The 18934-nt window shown below is 43.2% G+C and overlaps 1 protein-coding gene across 27 annotated transcripts in view; it reads right to left on the minus strand.

The window, feature by feature from the left end:
• Positions 1-18934, minus strand: part of clasp2 (cytoplasmic linker associated protein 2) — a 348555-nt gene that overhangs the window by 138329 nt on the left and 191292 nt on the right. For 17 of the 27 annotated variants that reach the window (XM_033020026.1, XM_033020005.1, XM_033020018.1 and 14 more), the window contains 5 exons: positions 18192-18241; positions 11762-11926; positions 5384-5407; positions 3216-3329; positions 3014-3040 (listed from right to left, as the gene is read on the minus strand). In XM_033020026.1, the coding sequence (XP_032875917.1) occupies positions 3014-3040; positions 3216-3329; positions 5384-5407; positions 11762-11926; positions 18192-18241 (380 nt within the window). The remainder of the gene's footprint in view (positions 1-3013; positions 3041-3215; positions 3330-5383; positions 5408-11761; positions 11927-18191; positions 18242-18934) is intronic. The other 10 variants (XM_033020013.1, XM_033020024.1, XM_033020007.1 and 7 more) reach the window with 5 other exon arrangements.

Below are 18934 nucleotides of genomic sequence, written 5' to 3' on the forward strand. Positions count from 1 at the left end.
TGTCGGTCCTGCTGCTCCACCCCAACCTCCGCCTTCTTCCATTGAACTCTCCCCCCTCCTCCCCCCATCTCATCCCCCGAGTCGATAAACACACTCCACCTTAGGAGTTGTAGGCAACTGCAGGGATGAAGGAGGAGGTGGCGGTGATGGAGCGAGGGTGGGGAGGCCGAGTTGACAGAGCAACATGAGGAGGAGGAGAAGGCAGTGGTTGGAAGGGGGGGAGGGGATAGAGAGGCCGTGAGCAGAGCAACGGGAGAAGGTAGAGGAGCGAAGAGTGGATAAAGCGAAGGACTGACAGGATGAAGCAGCAGCAGGATGGAGGAGAGGAAGCCCCACAGTGACCGAGCGCATCATGTCGGTGGCGGCGGCCCGAAGAAAGCGTTGCCCCCTAGAGCTACAATGTGAGCCACAGCTGCTGCTTCACTTGGACCGTGCAGTAGGTGAAGAAGGGCTTGCTGGTGCAGACCAGCAGCATTGCCGCCTAGTTTTAATGCGAAACAAAACAAAGTGCTGGAGTAACTCAGCAGACTCAATCAGTCCGAAGAAGGGTCCCACACCACCTATCCATGTTCTCCAGAGATGTTGCCCGACCTGCTGAGTTACTCCAGTACATTATGTTCTTTTGTGTATTAGCCAGCATCTCATAGAGTGATGATACAGCTAGAAACAGGCTCTTCGGCCCAACTTACCCACACCGGCCAACATGTCCCATCTACACTAGTCCCACCTGCCTGCGCTTGGTCCATATCTCTCCAAATCTGTCCTATCCATGTACCTGTCCAACTGTTTCTTAAACGTTGGGATAGTCCCCACCTCAACTACCTCCTCTGGCAGCGTGTTCCATGCACCCACAACCCTTCATGTAAAAAAGTTACCCCTCAGATTCCTATTAAATCTTTACCCCTTCACCTTAAACCTATGTCCTCTGGTCCTCGATTCACCTACTCTGGACAAGAGACTCTGTGCATCTACCCAATCCATTCCTCTCATTATTTTTTGTAGTTCTGCAGTTCTTTATTTCAACTGCATTCAATGATAACACCTTGCTGGGTTATAGCTGACAATCGGCAATAATAGACACAATTCCACCCACTAGGGTCCATTATAATGAGAGTTTACTCAGTAACAAGGTACAAAATTTGCTGTTAGTAATTTTCTGCTCCTCCACTTGGAGTGATATTGCAAACTCCTCTGGTTTAATTGGTGACTGTGCCCAATTACAATGCCATAGCAGGCAGTATAAGTAGTAACATGGAACTGCAGATGCTGATTAACAAAAATAGACAAAAAGTGCTGGAATAACTCAGTGGGTCAGGCAACATCTCTGGAGAACATGGAGAGATGACATTTCGGGTCGAGACCCTTCGTCAGGCTGAATATAGGTGATATTTCGGGTTGGGACTGTTTTTTGCCTCAGCAATCAGTTTGTTGCACACCAAAGGCACGACTGAAAAAGCAAAGTCTATTTGAAAAACAGAGAAAACACAACCGCAACAACACCAAGAAAATGGGCTTATTTCTCCAGAAAAATGCAATGAGAATTATACATAAATTTTGCATGAAAGAATGATTTCAGTTATGTGCAGGAATTTGGTCAGTAAGTTTGATTGTCATGGGAGTTACCCATTTATCTCCACAATGGCCGACTACAGTGTTGACAACATTTAATTGTTTAATTAACCTCATCCTAAGGATGACTGAACCGATTTTGTAAGATGGCACTAAGTTCATAATGGCACCGTAGCCTGTACATCTGGTCCTAGACAAATTAATTTTAAATGAGGGACTGGCACACGTATATACTTCAAAATTCAAAATCTTTTTAAGTAATGTTTAAGAATTTGACTTTCATATTTTGAAGACTGCCATTATCTCCTGCTCCTTTTCTCAGCTTAATTCTGCTCCCTATAAAACATTTAACAAGTTAGTCAAAAATGTTTATTTTTATGTCTTGGTTTGCTTTTTCAGCATTCTCCAATCTGAATGGTTGAATGGCTTTCTTGTTGACATTGTTGAACATCAAAACTGTCATAGATGCTAGAAATCTGAAATAAAAACAGAAAATGGTCAACATTTTCATCAGGTCACACTGCGTCTGTGGAAAGCGAAACAGAGTTAATATTTCAGGTGAAAAACCCTTTGACAGAATTGTTTTATTTCAATTCTGACAACGGGTCTTTGAAATGTTAATATGAATGATTCCAGCATCTTTTATTTTTATTGTCATCATTATTGTTGTTGGACACCAGGGATCACTATGAATTAACACCTGATAGCTCGTGACAATATTAGTGGAGGAAGCCCAAGTCACAGTGATCTGTCTCGGGTCTCGACCTGAAACTTTACCTATTCCTTATCTCCAGAGATGCTGCCTGTCTCGCTAAGTTACTCCAGCATTTTGTGTCTATCCACAGTGATCATAGATCTTTAAGCAGGTTTATTTGGTGCTGATATGAAAAAACTAGGCCATTTTCTTTAAGACTGTGAGGCAAAGAAAACAAGTTGTAGAATATCAAGATAAATCTAACAACTGACAATTGGAGTTAATTTCTACATTACCATGAGAGATTCAAGGATCATCTTGCCAGTGTTAACCATGATGCATTAGCTAATTATTTAATGGGTTCAATAATAGCATCCATTTAATGTTTTAATTATTTAAAAATTATTATCAGGTTACTATGTAGTGACTTCATCAATTGGCATTCATTTTGCTGTTTTGAGGTGACAATGTGGGAAAAATATAGTAAACAAAGATGAAATGAGGATAAAAATGGGGTATTGTTCTCGTGTGGTGATTTCCTACGATAAGGAAATGCTGTTTTCCTGCTTTGACACCATTGAATTTCATTGTAAATTTTCAATATTTAACTGCAGTAAATTCACCACTTTTGCTGCTCATAGCTGTCTACTACTTTAAAGAAGAAATTTGACAAACTTATTAAGAACACTCAGCTTAACTTGAAATCACCAAACATGCAAAACAAAACAAAGAAAAATATTAGCAAGATACCTTTGTTATCTTCAGAGGATGTTAAACCTGAGGTACAGAATAGTTGTTCAAAATTTAGTGGATCATTCAATATTTAAAAATGGAATCTACAATACTAATGTATCCTTTCTGCATATAAGTGCAATGACAATATTTTCTATATCCCCAGCTTATAAAACTAGGCATATCCCTTCATTCTGCATGCAACAAATCAAACACATACGCTGTGATTGTGACACCACTTTGGTACGACTTCGGCCTCTGGAATCCGCAGTGTCTCCACCACCACCACCACCAGTGGCAGGTCCCAAAAGTAGTTGTCTGTTTCGAATTCGACCTATGGAGAACATAAACATTTCAGTACATAAAATATTGGCAAGCATTGAACATTTGCTCAATGCGAATGTTATATTTTGCAAGAAATTCACATAAACATGGATCGCAACATATAAAATTATCAAATCAAAATGATTTAATTTAACAAATGATCTTTTAACAGTTCACTAATACCAATGTATTTCACGCCAAAAAGTAATAGAGGATAATTTGGTTGATAATTGGTAAAAGCTTAAAACGCCAGCATTAATTGTAAATAATTATACTTTTGAAGGAGGTTGAGAGGAGAACTAAGTAAAGTATTTAATTCAAATTCAAGGGGAGTGGATAAATATTCAGTAGGGGAAACAAACCAGGAGGGCAAGGGATAGTATCAGGACCATATGATTAATGTTCAAAGTAAGGCCATACTTGGTGGAACATAATAGCGTTGCTACAGATGACGACAAACATAGGGAGATGCCTAAATTCTGTGAACATGCCTGCAGGTGAACATTACATCTTCATCCCTTATCGAATTTGAAATAAACGAGGGGGAGCAACTTACTAATAATATGATCAAGCACAGAAATTCTGGAGAAAAGCGGAAATACAGAATAGGAAAGGTGGAATATATGTGAAACAAATGTGTCCGGCATCACAGACATTATTTATAGTATAAGGTAGAACATCTTGCAGTCCATGTGAATAGAGCTTCATGATTGTGACAGAAAACGGTTAAAATGCGCTTGGCACTGATCTATGTGTAAAGTACTTTGCTATAGGAACACAATATTATTAATTTAAGGTAGACAAAAATGCTGGAGAAACTCAGCGGGTAAGAAACTCACCTCACCCGCTGAGTTTCTCCAGCATTTTTGTCTACCTTCGATTGTTCTAGCATCTGCAGTTCCTTCTTAAACTATTATTAGTTTAGTTTAGAGACCACTTATCCCTGCACATTAACACTACTCTACACACACCAGGGATAATGTTACATTTGTACCAAGCCAATTAACCTACAAACCTGTACATCTTTGGAGTGTGAGAGGAAACCGAAATCCCGGAGAAAACCCACGCAGGTCACGGGAGAATTTACAAAGTCCGTACAGACAAGCACCCGTAGTCAGGGTCGAACCCGGGTTTCTAGGCCACCCATAAAATAATGTTTCCACAGTAAAGTCTATTTTCAAGTCCTCCCAACTTCAGGGAGGTAGATAAGCTGGCTTACAAATTGTGGAGTTTGTAACAAAATTAAGACCTTTGTGCGATTATCATGATGTAGCGTAAAAGAAACAGGAGCAGGCCTCTGTTATCAGGCTTTTGAACGGTCCTTCCATAATCTAGGGTATTGCCCGCTTCATCTCTATCCCATTGCTCACACTGGACTTTGTCAATGGAACTGATGCATGACAATGCTGAGAACTATATTCTGACACTCTGTATATTCCCTTTTGCTTTATCTATTGTACTTGAGTTTGACTTGATTGTAGTTATGTATATTATTATCTGATCTGTTTGGATTAGCTTTGTTGAACGTTTAGTTATAACTGGTTACAATTATGGTTTCTTTCAGTGTTGCAAGTTCCAGCTACAACTGTTTAAGTGAGACTGGAGCCACACTTTATCCAGTCCAGATGAGGGCAGTCAGTCTTCTTCCCTAAGGGAGACTGGTGAACCTTTTTTTTTAACATATAACAATTCAGCTTTATGATGACTTTTCCAATTTTTAGAAATCACAACTCAAATTGTCAGTGATTACCATCTTCAGTGGTTTTCCTAAATGGGAGAAAAGATCAAACTGACAACACGCATTATTTTAGTCTGTTATAATTACGAATTTTGTCAGTAAAATTATTTGGTAAATAGATGAATATATTTCAATTATGCTTCAGTTATTACTGGGGTATTCAAATATTTTAATGGAAAATGCTGATTAAAAAGAGGAAGTCAAAAACATCAAAAGGTTACATGTATTAATTTTGGATTGCACACATATGACAAATGTATTGTGCTATTCTGTTGGTAACGTCTCTTAATGGGTTAAATGAAAAGACAGGTGGACAATTTCCTTACCATCTGTTTTGTCAGATGCATCATCTTTGTAACCAAACAAGTAAAGAACAGGTTAAGAGTTAGTGTGTTAGATTTCATGTACAATAAACAATCATTACATATGAAATTTTACTTTATATCAGGGACTTACATGAAACTGTAGATATTGATAAACAAAATATATAGGAAATAAAGGATATGAAAGATTTGAAAAAAATGGGCTGAAAAAAAATGAACTGAAAGAAGATAAAGCACACCTCAAGATGTAATAAATTATATAATTCTGTATTTGACTATTTGCTGGTGAGAACCATAAATGATGAAGCAATAGTCGTAACAAGGCAGTAGGAGTCACTGGAGGCAAGAGGACAGCGTAATGAGTCATAAAGGTGTACAGCATTGAAAAGGGCACTTTGGCATAATTTGTCCAATCTGACTGTGATGTCATTCGGTAATCCCATTTGCCCGCATTAGGGCAATATCCCTCCACCCCTTTCCTGTCCAAAACGTCCTTTAAATGCCATGATTATATTTGCCTCTACCATAGGATCATACAGCGGGGGAAATGGACCCTTGGGTCCAACTCATCCATGCTGACCCAGATGCTCGTTCAAGCCAGTCCCATTTATCTGTGTTTGACCATATCCCTTTAAACGCATGCAATCCATATATTTGTGCAAATGTATTTTAAATGGTGTTATTGTAGCTGCCTCAGCCACTTCCTCCATCAGCTCATTGCGTATACATACCACCTTTTTATTTTAGTTTAGAGATACAACATGGAAACAGGCTCTGGCTAACCAACGATCAGATCACCCTTACACATTAGGGACAATTTACAGAAGCCCAATTAACCTACAAAACTGCATGTCTTTGAAAGCCGGCGCATCCCGAGAAAACTAACGCGGTCATGGGGAGAACGTGCAAACTCCGTACAGATAGCACCTGTAGTCAGGATCGCACCCAGGTCTCAGGTGCTGTAAGGCAGCAACTCTACCTCTGCACCACTGTGACGCCCTTTTTTACATGAAAAAGTTGCTCATTGGGTTCTTATCTTTCTCCTCTCACCTTAAACCTCTGCCCACAAGCTCTTGATTCCCCAATTCTGAGACAAATACCATGTTCAGTAACCCTGTATGTACCCCTCATGATTTTATACACCTCTGTATGATCACCTGATGGTCCAAGTCCTGCTCTCTCAGTCCCTTGAATCCTGGCACATCCTTGTAAATCTGAACAAAATACTGCAATTGCAGCCTTGCTAACATCTTCTATAACTGCAACATAAATATCTGAATTCGATACGCTAAGCACTGACTGCTGAAGACAGGCATGCCAAAAGCCTTTTTCACCATCCCATCTTCTTGTGTTGCCACTTTCAGCGAACAATGTACTTGTACTCCTCGATCTGCTCTACAGCACTTGCCATAGCCCTACCGTTCACTCTTATCTTATCAAGTCTTATCCTGATTTGACTTCCCAACAGTTCATATTTATCTGAATTAAACTCCACTTGCCATTTCTTAGCAAACTTACCCAGCTGATCAAGATTCCGCTGTAGTTGCTGATAACTTTCTTCACTATCTACGATATCACCTATTTTTGTGTCATCTGCAAATTACTAAGTAGGCCTTGTACATTCGCATCCAGATCGTTGAGATTAATGACAAACAGCAATCGTGCCTGTCCTGAAGCACTCCACTAGTCACGGGCCCAAAGCAATCTTTAAGTTCAGTTTATTGTCATATGTACAGTCCCTTGAAAATAAAGTGGAGGACTTAAGGGCAAGACTGCTTTATCAAAGGGAGCTGAGGGAATGCTCTGTGTTCTGTTTCACAGAGACATGGCTCACCCCCAGCTCCCCAGACTCAGCGGTCCAGCCTGAAGGGTTCTCCATCCACCGTATGGACCATACCCTGGCATCTGGGAAAGGGATGGGGGGGGGGGCGTCTGCCTCATGGTCAACTCTGCGTGGTGTTCTGACGTGGCAGTCCTGTCCAACTCCTGCTCTCCACACCTCGAACATCTGGCGGTGAAGTGCTGTCCCTTCTACCTCCCAAGAGAATTCACCTCCGTTATCCTGACCGCGGTCTACATCCCACCCCAGGCAGACGTCCGTCTGGCACTGGAGGAGCTGCACGCCGTGGTCAACAAACACCAGACGTCTTACCCCGAGGCATTTACCACCATTGCTGGGGACTTCAATAAGGCGAACCTCAAGAAATCACTCCCCAACTTCCACCAACATGTCTCCTGCTGCACCAGAGGACCTAACACCCTCGACCACTGCTACACTACCATCAAGAATGCCTATCGTTCTATCCCTCGCCCTCACTTCGGTAAGTTCAACCATACCGCGGTGCTGCTTCTTCCTGCCTACAGGCAGCAATTGAAGAGCGCTCCCCCAGAAGTGAGGACAGCACAGAGCTGGTCGGGGGGGGGGGGGGGGGGGGGGGGGGGGGGGGAGGGGGGCAGAAGAACAACTCCAGGACTGTTTGGAGTCTGTAGACTGGGCAATGTTCAAGGACTCGGCAACGGACTTGAACAAATACGCCACAGTCGTTACAGACTTTATAAAGAAATGTGTGGAGGACTGCATCCCTACAAAAACCTTCCGAGTGTTTCCCAATCAGAAACCTTGGATGAACTTTGAGATCCGCACTCTTCTAAAGTCCAGACACAGGGCATTCATGTCCGATGATACAGTGGCCTACATGAAGTCCAGATACGACCTTGGTAAGGCCATCAAAAAGGCCAAAAGGGACTTCTGCTCCAAACTGGAGGATGAGACAGATGTTCGGCAGCTGTGGCGGGGCCTGAATGCAATCACCTCCCACAAGGCGAAACCAGGAGGCAGCTCGAATGTCGGTGAAACATCACTCCCTGACGAGCTCAATGCGTTTTACGCACGCTTTGACAGGGAGAATACTGATGTGCCTTCCCGATCCCCCATTCGCTGTGATGGCATTTCAGTCTCAGTCACAGAGGCCGACGTCAGGAAATCCTTCAGAGGGGTGAATCCCCGAAAAGCACCTGGTCCTGATGGTATACCCGGTCGTGTTCTAAAAACCTGTGTGGACCAACTGGCGGGAGTTTTTACGGACATTTTCAACCTCTCACTTCTGAGGTCTGAGGTCCCCACCTGCTTTAAAAGGGCATCAATTATACCGGTGCCCAAGAAGAGTAAGGTGACGTGCCTCAATGACTATCGACCAGTGGCACTAACGCCGGTGGTGAAGATGTGCTTTGAGAGGCTGATCATGGAGCAAATCAACTCCTACCTCGACAAAAACCTGGACCCACTGCAGTTCGCGTACCGCCACAACAGATCAACGGTGGATGCGATCTCACTGGTCCTCCACTCCGCACTGGACCACTTGGACAACAAAAACTCATATGTCAGGCTGTCATTCATCGATTAATGCTCAGCATTCAACACAATCATCCCCTCCAAACTGGTTACCAAACTCGCAGAACTGGGTCACTGCGCATCCCTCTGCAACTGGATCCTCGACTTCCTCATCCACAGACCACAGTCTGTTCGTATTGGTGGAAATGTGTCACCCTCGATAACAATCAGCACGGGAGCACCTCAAGGCTGCGTGCTCAGCCCCCTGCTGTACTCACTCTATACCCATGACTGCGTAGCCAACCACAGTGCGAATTCCATCATCAAGTTCGCTGACGACACCACTGTTGTGGGACGTATCACAGATGAGGATGTCAGAATATAGAAGGGAGATCGAGCAACTGTCCATATGGTGCCAGCGCAATAACCTGGCCCTCAACACCAGCAAAACCAAGGAACTGATTGTGGACTTTGGAAGGAGTAGGAGGGGGACCCACAGCCCCATTTATATCAACGGGTCGATGGTTGAAAGGGTCAAGAACTTCAAATTCCTGGGCGTGCACATCTCTGAAGATCTTTCCTGGTCCGAGAACACTAACGCAATTATCAAAAAAGCTCATCAGCGCCTCTATTTCCTGAGAAGATTACGGAGTCGGTTTGTCAAGGAAGACTCTCTCTAACTTCTACAGTTGCACAGTAGAGAGCATGCTGACCGGTTGCATCGTGGCTTGGTTCGGCAATTTGAGCGCCCTGGAGAGGAAAAGACTACAAAAAGTAGTAAACACTGCCCAGTCCATCATCGACTCTGACCTTCCTTCCATCGAGGGGATTTATCGCAGTCGCTGCCTCAAAAAGGCTGGCAGTATCATCAAAGACCCACACCATCCTGGCCACACACTCATCTCCCTGCTACCTTCAGGTAGAAGGTACAGGAGCCTGAAGACTGCAACAACCAGGTTCAGGAATAGCTACTTCCCCACAGCCATCAGGCTATTAAACCTGGCTCGGACAAAACTCTGATTATTAATAACCACGTTCTGCTATTTGCACTTTATCAGTTTATTTATTCATGTGTGTATATATTTATATCATGGTATATGGACACATTTATCTGTTTTGTAGTAAATGCCTACTATTTTCTGTGTGCTTAAGCAAAACAAGAATTTCATTGTCCTATACAGGGACACATGACAATAAACTCACTTGAACTTGAACTTGTACTTTGAGCTACAGGCACAATAAAAAAATCATGCAGCATCACAAGCACATAGACAAACACACAACTCACACCTTCCTGACTGTTTCTCCTCTCCTTCACCCTTCATCCACCCCCTCTCCCCTTTTCCCCCACTCTCCTTTCTGGTAGGCTTTCCTCTTCCCCACAGTTACTGTCACTTTCCCCACTCACCTGTATCCTTTCTCACCACTCCCTTGCCCAGGCCATCATCTACCCCTCCCTCTCAACACTGTCCTCCCTCTTATTCATGCTAATTTCTAATTTACCACTCTCCTTTGCCTTCCTCTCTCTCTCCAATTGTATTCCATTTTCTCCTATCTCCCCCAAGACTCTTTTCCCTCACTCCCCTGTCTCTCTATCTTATAGAATCATACAATAATTCTGCACAGAAATGGGCCTTTTCGCCCCACCTTGTCCATACCAATAGTGATGCCTATAGTGCCCATGCTCACAGCGTCAGAGGCCCAGGTTTGATCCTGACCTCGGGTGATGTCTGTGTGGAGTTTGCACATCTCTCCATGTGAACGCGTGTGTTTCCTCTGGTATGTGCGAATCTGGTGGTTAATTGGCCTCTAGAAATTGCCCCTAGTGTGTAGGGAGTGGATGAGAACGTGGGATAACGTAGAACTAGAGTCATACAGTGGAAGCAAGCCCATCGGCCCAACTTGCCCCCGCCGACCAACATGCCCCATCTGCACTAGCCCCACCTGGTAATGTACTAGAAGAGAAATTAGTGACAAGCTGTTTCCTTTGATAAAAGGCTGAAGGGGGAGAGTGAGAATCAAACTTAGAGAACACAAGGGCAGAAAATTATGAGTAACACAAAGAGAACCTTTCTGATGCAGTTGGAATCAGGAAGGGACTGCCTGCAGATGTTTAGACGTACTGCAAGGAAACAGACCCTTCGGCCCATAAAGTCCATGCTGACCATAATCATCATTAACCCTTAATACAAGTATGTTGACAAGAATTCAGGTTATGCATGTTCCTGTTAGAGAGAAAGTCAAGGCAGGTGGGCGTAAGGAAGCTTGGATGACGAGAGAAATTGAGGCGCTGGTCAAGGGTAAGAAAGAGGCATGGGCCAGGTATAGGCAGAGAGGATCAGGTGTATCCCTGGAGAAGTTTTGGGAACTGAGAAGCGTGCTAAAGAAGGATATCAGGAGGTTAAAAAGGGGACAGGAGATAGCTCTGGCAAATAATATTCAGGATAATCCCCAAGAGATTTTATGTACATCAAGGGAAAATGGGTCTCCAGAGATGCTGCCTGTCCCACTGAGTCACTCCAGCATTTTGTGTCAATCATGGTTGTTAATTAATGTCTGCAGACTGACCCCAGTATAATTCTTACACTGACATAGCTAGTGTGAAATGTGTTTCCCATTCATTTTTGTTTTTTGCGTTCAATTTTATCTCAGCATTTTTCCTAACTCTGACTTTATTTACTGGTGCACTTTCTCTTATACATTCTGCCCCTTTCGTGGTGACTCTGGTTATCATTGTCCTGAATCATTTCATCTTTCTTGCCTTCTAAATTCTCCTTCACTTCAACCCCTGAGTTCCAACTAAGTTTTTCTCCTTTCTGCTTCAACCCCCAGGACTGCCCAGCTCGTCAACAAACTTCCCGGTGAGGATATTGGTCTTGCTACTGTTTTCCAAATATTATTAGTACTGAGACAGAAAGAAACCTAACATTTGATAAAGACGACAATACATTATTTTAAGCAGTGATGGCTTGGAGTATCAGAAGCAAACTTTCCATCATCTGCAACATGGGAGAAAGAACTTTGGTGTTAAATCATTTAATCAATCTTACCGAGTGAAGAAAAAGCAGCTGCAGGTGCATTGGACGCAGTTAAGCGGCTCGCCCCTGACTGCCCAGTGGTGTGCCGTGATTTTGCAGATGCAGCAGCATTAACATCTACGTCACTTCTAGAGCGCTGCAAACCACCAGGAGTAGCTGCACACTTTGTACTTGGACCTAACAAACCGGGAAAAGAGTTGATTCAATTTTTTTTACAGGTATTGGTAAAAAATAACTAATTTCAACAATGGCTCTTAACCGTGGAGAAAAAAAACCCAACATCTTAGTCATAGAGTCATAGAGTGATACAGTGTGATAACAGGCCCTTTGGCCCAACTTGCCCACGCTGGCCAACATGTCCCAGCTACACTAGTCCCACCTGCCCGCGTTTGGCCCATATTCTTCCAAACCTGTCATATCCATGTACCTGTCTAACTGTTTCTTAAAACATTGGGATAGTCCTTGCCTCAACTTCCTCCTATGGCAGCTTGTTCCATACACCCACCATCCTTTGTGTGAAAAGGTTACCCCTCAGATTCCTATTAAATCTTTTCCCCTTCACCTTAAATCTATATCCTTTGGTCCTCGATTTCAAATGTTTCAATGTTTCAAATGTTACGCTATTTCAAATGTTTCAGTTCACAAGTTATAGGAGTAGAATTAGGCCATTCGGTCCATCGAGTCTACTCCGCCATTCAATCATGGCTGTTCTCTGCCTCCTAATCCCATTTTCCTACCTTCTCCCCGTAACCCTTGACACCCATTCTCATCAGGAATTTGTCTATCTCTGCCTTAAAAATATCCACTGACTAGGCCTCAACAGCCCTCTGTGGCAATGAGTTCCACAGATTAATTACCCTCTGACTAAAGAAGTTCCTACTCACCTTTCTAAAAGTGTACCCTTTAATTCAGATGCTATGGCCTCTGGTCCTAGGCTCTCCCACCAGTGGAAATATCCTTTCCACATCCACACTACCTTTGCCTTTCATTATTTTCTAAGTTTCAATGAGATCCCCCCTCAACCTTCTACACTCCAGCAAGTAACATAGACATGGAAATATAGAAAATAGGTGCAGGAGTAGGCCCTTCGAGCCAGTGCCACCATTTAATATGATCATGGCTGCTTTTCCTGCTTTCTCCCCATAACCTCTGATTCCATTTGCCCGAAGAGCTACATCCAACTCTCTCTTGAAAACATCCAGTGGATTGGCCTCCACTGCCTTCTGTGGCAGAGAATTCCACAAATTCACAACTCTCTGGGTGAAAAGGTTTTTCCTCATCTCAGTTCTAAATGGCCTACCCCTCATTCTTAAACTGTGACCCCTGGTTCTGGACTCCCCAACATAGGGAACATTTTCCCTGCACCTAGCCTGTCCAATCCATTAAGAATTGTATATGTTTCTATGAGATACCCTCTCATCCTTCTAAATTTCAGTGAATACAAGCCCAGTCGACCCATTCTTTCATCATATGTCAGTCCTGCCATCCCGGGAATTAATCTGATGAACCTACGCTGCACTCCCTCGATAGCAAGAATGTCCTTCCTCAAATTAGGAGACCAAAACTGCACACAATACTCCAGGTGCGGTCTCACCAGGGCCTTGCACAACTGCAATAGGACCTCCTTGCTCTTAAACTCAAATCCTCTCACTATGAAGGTCAACATGCCATTTATTCACTGCCTGCTGTACCTACATGCTTACTTTCAGTGACTGGTGTACCAGGGAACCTAGGTCTCGTTGCACCTCCCCTTTTCTTAATCTGACACCATTCAGATAATAATCTGCCTTCTAGTTCATGCCACCAAAGTGGATACCTCACATTTATCCGCATTATACTGCATCTGGCCACTCACCCAACCTAATCAAGTCACCCTGTAACCTCCTAGCATCCTCGTCGCAGCTCACACTGCCACAAGCTTTGTGTCATCCGCAAACAGCTTTGTGTCATCCGCAAGGTAGAGGCCCGGTGCTGCCAAACGCTCATCATATGCTAACCCAGAAATTCCTGGAATCATTCTTGTAAACCTCCTGTGGACCCACTCCAGAGCCAGCACATCCTTCCTCAGATATGGGACCCAAGTTTGCTCACAATACTCCAAATGCAGCTTGACCAGCACCTTATAGAGCCTCAGCATTACTTCTCTGTTTTTCTATTCCAGTCCTCATGATATAAATGCTAGCATTGAATTTGCCTTCCTTACTACGGATTCGACTTGCAAATTAACTTTTTGGGAGTCCTGCACAAGCACTCCCAAGTCCCTTTGCACTTCCGATTTCGGGATTCTCTCTCCATTTAGAAAATAATCCACGCCTTTATTCTTATTACCAAAATGCATGACTCCGCACTTTGCTGTGCTGAATTACATCTGCCACTTCTCTGCGCACTCTCCTAACCTGTCCAAGCCGTTCTGCAGAGTCCTTCCTTCCTCTACACTGCCTGCCCCTCCACCTATCTTAGTATCATCTGCAAACGTGGCCATAAAGCCTTCAACCCCCTTATCCAAATCAATTATATACAACGTGAAGAGAAGCGGCTCCAGCACCGACCCTTGCGGAACTCCACTAGTCACTGGCAGCCAACCTGAAAAGGCGCCTTTTATTGAAACTCTTTGCCTTCTGTCACCCAGCCAACCCGCTATCCACGCTAGTATCTTCCCTTTAATACCATGAGCTATCATCTTACCGAGCAGCCTGACATGCGGCACCTTATCGAAGTCCTTCTGAAAATCTCTATTCTTTCTGAATACCATTGTCATCAATGGGTATTTTAGTAGCTATTAAAGTGCCTCTCATTACTGCCACTCCAATTGTACCATGAAATCCTGCAGAACCTTGGTTTTAAATGCCATGGATCTTATGTCAGTGCTAGGATATATTTTTTTTAAAGCAGGACGTTATAAATCTATAGTTGAACATTTGTTGTGGAAATATTTTAAGAGGCTATAATTATGGAGAGGATGATTGAGCTCTTCAGAGTAACTTGAGCTGATTAGTAAATATCAATGTGAATTTATTTAGGTGAAGGCTTGTTTCACAAGATTTTTAGATGGAGGTGAACAGGATATTATATACAAAATTTTCTTGCGTCACTGAATCCAATTAAAAATATAAGATGTGTAGGAAGGAACTGCAGATGCTGGTTTACATTGAAGATAGACACAAATTGCTGGTGTAGCTCAGCGGGACAGGCAGCATCTCTGGGCAGAAGGAATGAGTGACGTTTTGGGTCGAGACCCTTCTTCAGACTGTATGAATACAAGATGTTAAATAAAATCAAAATAAATGCAACAAATGGAAATTATTATCATGATAAGAGATTGGTTGGATGGCAGAAATAGAGCGAGGATGTTGGTTAAGCATTTAAACTAGAAGGAAGCATATAGCGAATCACAAGGATCGGTGGCCAATTTCAACATTGCTTAAGAAGCAGATTGTACATTGAGAAGTATGCAGCCAAGTACGAAATGTAGTTGAGAGCTAAACACTACAAAGCAAATGGCAGGTGAACCTGTGCCATTTGGATTTTAAATCAAGTAAATATAAGATATTAAGCTCACTGGCTTATAGTTCCCAGCATTTTCCATGCAGCCCTTCTTGAATAGAGGCATAACATTTGTCACCCTCCAGTCTTCCCGCACCTCTCCTGTATTTAACAACGACTCGTAAATTTAACTTTCTGCAATTTTCTCTCTAGTTTCCCACAATGTCCTCGGATATATCTGATCAGGTCCGGGAGATTTGTCTACCTTCATAGACGATTGTACCTTAGCATCTCTTCGACCTTAATACTTACCATAGAAGATGATAGGCAATAATCCTGATTTAGATTTTGTTTTGAAAAATTGTAATATATCTCCATTTTCCAAATTATAGATCCATTCACGTAGCTTCCACAGTGATTACGTTACTAGAATCACTTATTAGGGATGGTGTGTCTGAGCAATCAGATGAATATGAACGGATAGTCAGCCAATGAAACACAATTGCAAGGTGTGGTGTTTGTCACACGAAACATTGTAAAATGGCTGCAGATTTTTGCTCCACTCCCAATAACTTACATAGATGCAGGAACACTGTTCCTCGGTTGCCAATGCCACTAGGTTGGACTACTACACAGTAAATTGAAGCTGCAAGCTGCAAAGGGACACAGGTGAGCAGGTAAAATGGTGTTCATTGTGTCATGGTCTGATATCATCAGAGTTGAATTTTGGTAAAAAATCAATCAATTTTATGAAATCATATGAGGGGAAAAATAACGATGTAGCTCAACGACTTCGGGGTCTAAGCACAGAAATCAGCTAAAGCTGAGAGTTGGGGAGAAATTAAATTAGTCATAGAATCACATAGCATGGTAACATGCCCTTTAGCCCAACTTGCCCATGCCGACCAAGATACCCCATCTATATTAGTCCCACCTGCCCTCATTTAGCCCATATTCCTCGAAACCTTTCTTATCCATCAACCTTGTTAAACGCCTTTTAAATATTGTTATAATTATTTGGAATGTTGCTCACTCACATCATGTCTGCCCTCTGCCTCAATGGTTCAATGGATAATTATTGCCACATGTGCAAATAAACATTACATAGTGAAATTAATTTTCCATATAATGTCAGCATTGGATTGGGGCCTGGTCCAGCCTAGCGTCAGGCTGTTGCAGGGCCTCCATCGACCCACTCCTCTGCGTACAGGCCTTCTGTCAGACTCTTTCCAGTCTAGGCGGGTGGGCCAGGCCACCCAGGTGGGATCCCGATCCGCGGTGTGGGTCCTTGATCCGCGGCGGGCGAGCTGGGCCTTCCGGGCAGGTTCAGGTCTGTGACGTGGGCCCTCCGTTTGCGGCGGGCATGTCGGGCCTACAGTGCGAGTCCTCCGTCCGTGGCGCACAAATCCCTGGTCTCCGGCAGGTGAATCAGGCCTAACGGGTTCTCTGAAGCTCCAGAGAAAATAATTTAAGTTTATCAAATCTCTCCTTACACTAATATCCTCTAATCAAGGCAACAGCCTAGCAAACCTCCCCTGCATCCTCGCCAATGTCCCCATATCTTTCCCGTAATGGGGCAACCAAAACTTCACACAGAACTCAAAATGTGGTTGAATAAATATTTTTATAAAGCTACAACATGACTTCCTGACTCTTGTACTCAATACCCAGGACCGATGAAGGCAAGTATACCATATCCGTTCTTTATCACTCTACTTGTGTTGCTACTTTCAGAGAGTTATGCACTTGTAAACTCAAGATTCTCCGTATATCAATGAAGTTAAGGATCCTGCTATTAACGGTGTACTTTCCCTTTGCATTTGACCCCCCCATGGAGTTACAGCTCACTCTTGCCAGGATTAAATTCTTTCTTGGTTCTTGGTTTCTCTGCCCATATCTGTAATTGACCTATATATCCTGCTGAATCATTTGGCAGCCAGATTCACTGTCTGCAATTCCACTCATTTTTATGTCATCTGCAAACTTACTAACCAACCCATCTACATTCTGTCCAGGTTATTTACATATATCACAAATAGGTACCAGCATTGATCACTCCTTAACAGCGATGGTGACAGGCATCCAGCCAGAATAGCAACCTTACACCTCTACTCTCGGCCATCTGAGTAAGCATGTTCCGATTCCAAACTACCAAATCATCGTGGGTACCTTGCATCTTAATCTTTTGAATCAGCCTACCATAAGTGTTATGGTCAAATGTCTTCCTGAAGTCCACATAGACAACATCCACTGCCCAACATTCATCAGTCACCTTCATCACCTCATCGAAATACTCAAATGAAGTTTGAAAGAAAAGTTCTGCCCTTTACAAAGTCATGCTTCCCGTTCCTAAATCGGCCATTCGCTTCCAAAGCCTCCCATGAGGACGCAGCGGCAGACGACTTCCAGAAGACCACGATGAAGCTAGTTGGTAGCGACAGATCCATGGCCTGAGTCCTGGTCGATGGAGCCCGTGGCCTGAGCCCCGGTCGACGGAGCGCACGCGTCAGGAAAGGACTGGGCGCTAGTCGTCGAGGAGGTGATCGACGATGTCGGTGCGGTGATCGTCGATTGTTGAGGGTGAGCCACATGGGAGCAGGATACTTTGTAACGTTGTCGGTGCCCTTTATGTGGCAACTCTTTGCATACCTTGGGCATGCAAAACAAAGAACTTCACTGTGACTTGTCACATGTAACAATAAATTATTAATTAATCAATTCCTTCATTCATTCAGAATGCACTTGTAGAAAAGTAAAAATGTGACTTATGTAAGATTAGTCTAAATGGGTAGTGGATATGCACCCAGTGGGCTAAAGGGACTGTTTCCTTTCTCTATCACTCTATGATATTCAGTCTGGGTTGCAAGTCATCAGATTATGCATGAGGGTAGATGTTAAACAAAGTCAACTCTGACCCAAACATTCCTTAAGTTCCAAACATTTAAATTTAAATACGAACCTTTTGATGTACTTCCACTTGCAACAGACCACTTCGCTGGATAGGCACGACTACAAAAGAAAAGGTCACATCAACCTTTATACAAAACATTAACAAACACAAAATGCACGCCCATTCGTCCAACAATGCATCATTCTGTTTCCATCAGCTTACTAAATGAGAGGGCCTCTATCTTTGACAAATAATTAATAAATGGTTTTCCATCACCAACCTTTAGCTTCCAGCACTTACTGACAAGTGCTTTCACTGAATCGTTGTGACGATTAGGCTCCTGCAATCATTACTGCACTTGGTGTTTCATAGATTCTATCTGCTCATTTTCTAATCTAAGATCCTTTTTACTTTATTAACCTTATTGCACCCTTTATTCATTTCTTGGTGTTGAACGGTGCTGCACTTTAGAAGGTTGAATGTAAGAGGAGAGTATACAGTTAATGGCAAGAACCATAACAGCATTGATGTGCAGAGCGATCTTGGAGTCGAAGTTCATAGCTCACTGAAGGTAGCCGCACAGGTAGATAGGATGGTAAAGGCGTATGGTGTGATTGCCTTCATTGTTCAGAGCATTGAATATAAGTCAGGAAGTCAAGATGCAGATCTATAAGATTTTGATTAGGCCACATTTGGAGTATTGCGTGCAGTTCTGGCCGCCCCATTATAGGAAGCATGTGGCGGCTTTGTAGAGGGTGAAGAGGAGGTTTACCAGAATGCTGCCTGGATTAGAGGGTTTCAGCAACAAGGAA

Source organism: Amblyraja radiata, chromosome 4 (genome assembly GCF_010909765.2).
Source record: "Amblyraja radiata isolate CabotCenter1 chromosome 4, sAmbRad1.1.pri, whole genome shotgun sequence".
Classification (NCBI taxonomy): Eukaryota; Metazoa; Chordata; class Chondrichthyes; order Rajiformes; family Rajidae; genus Amblyraja; species Amblyraja radiata.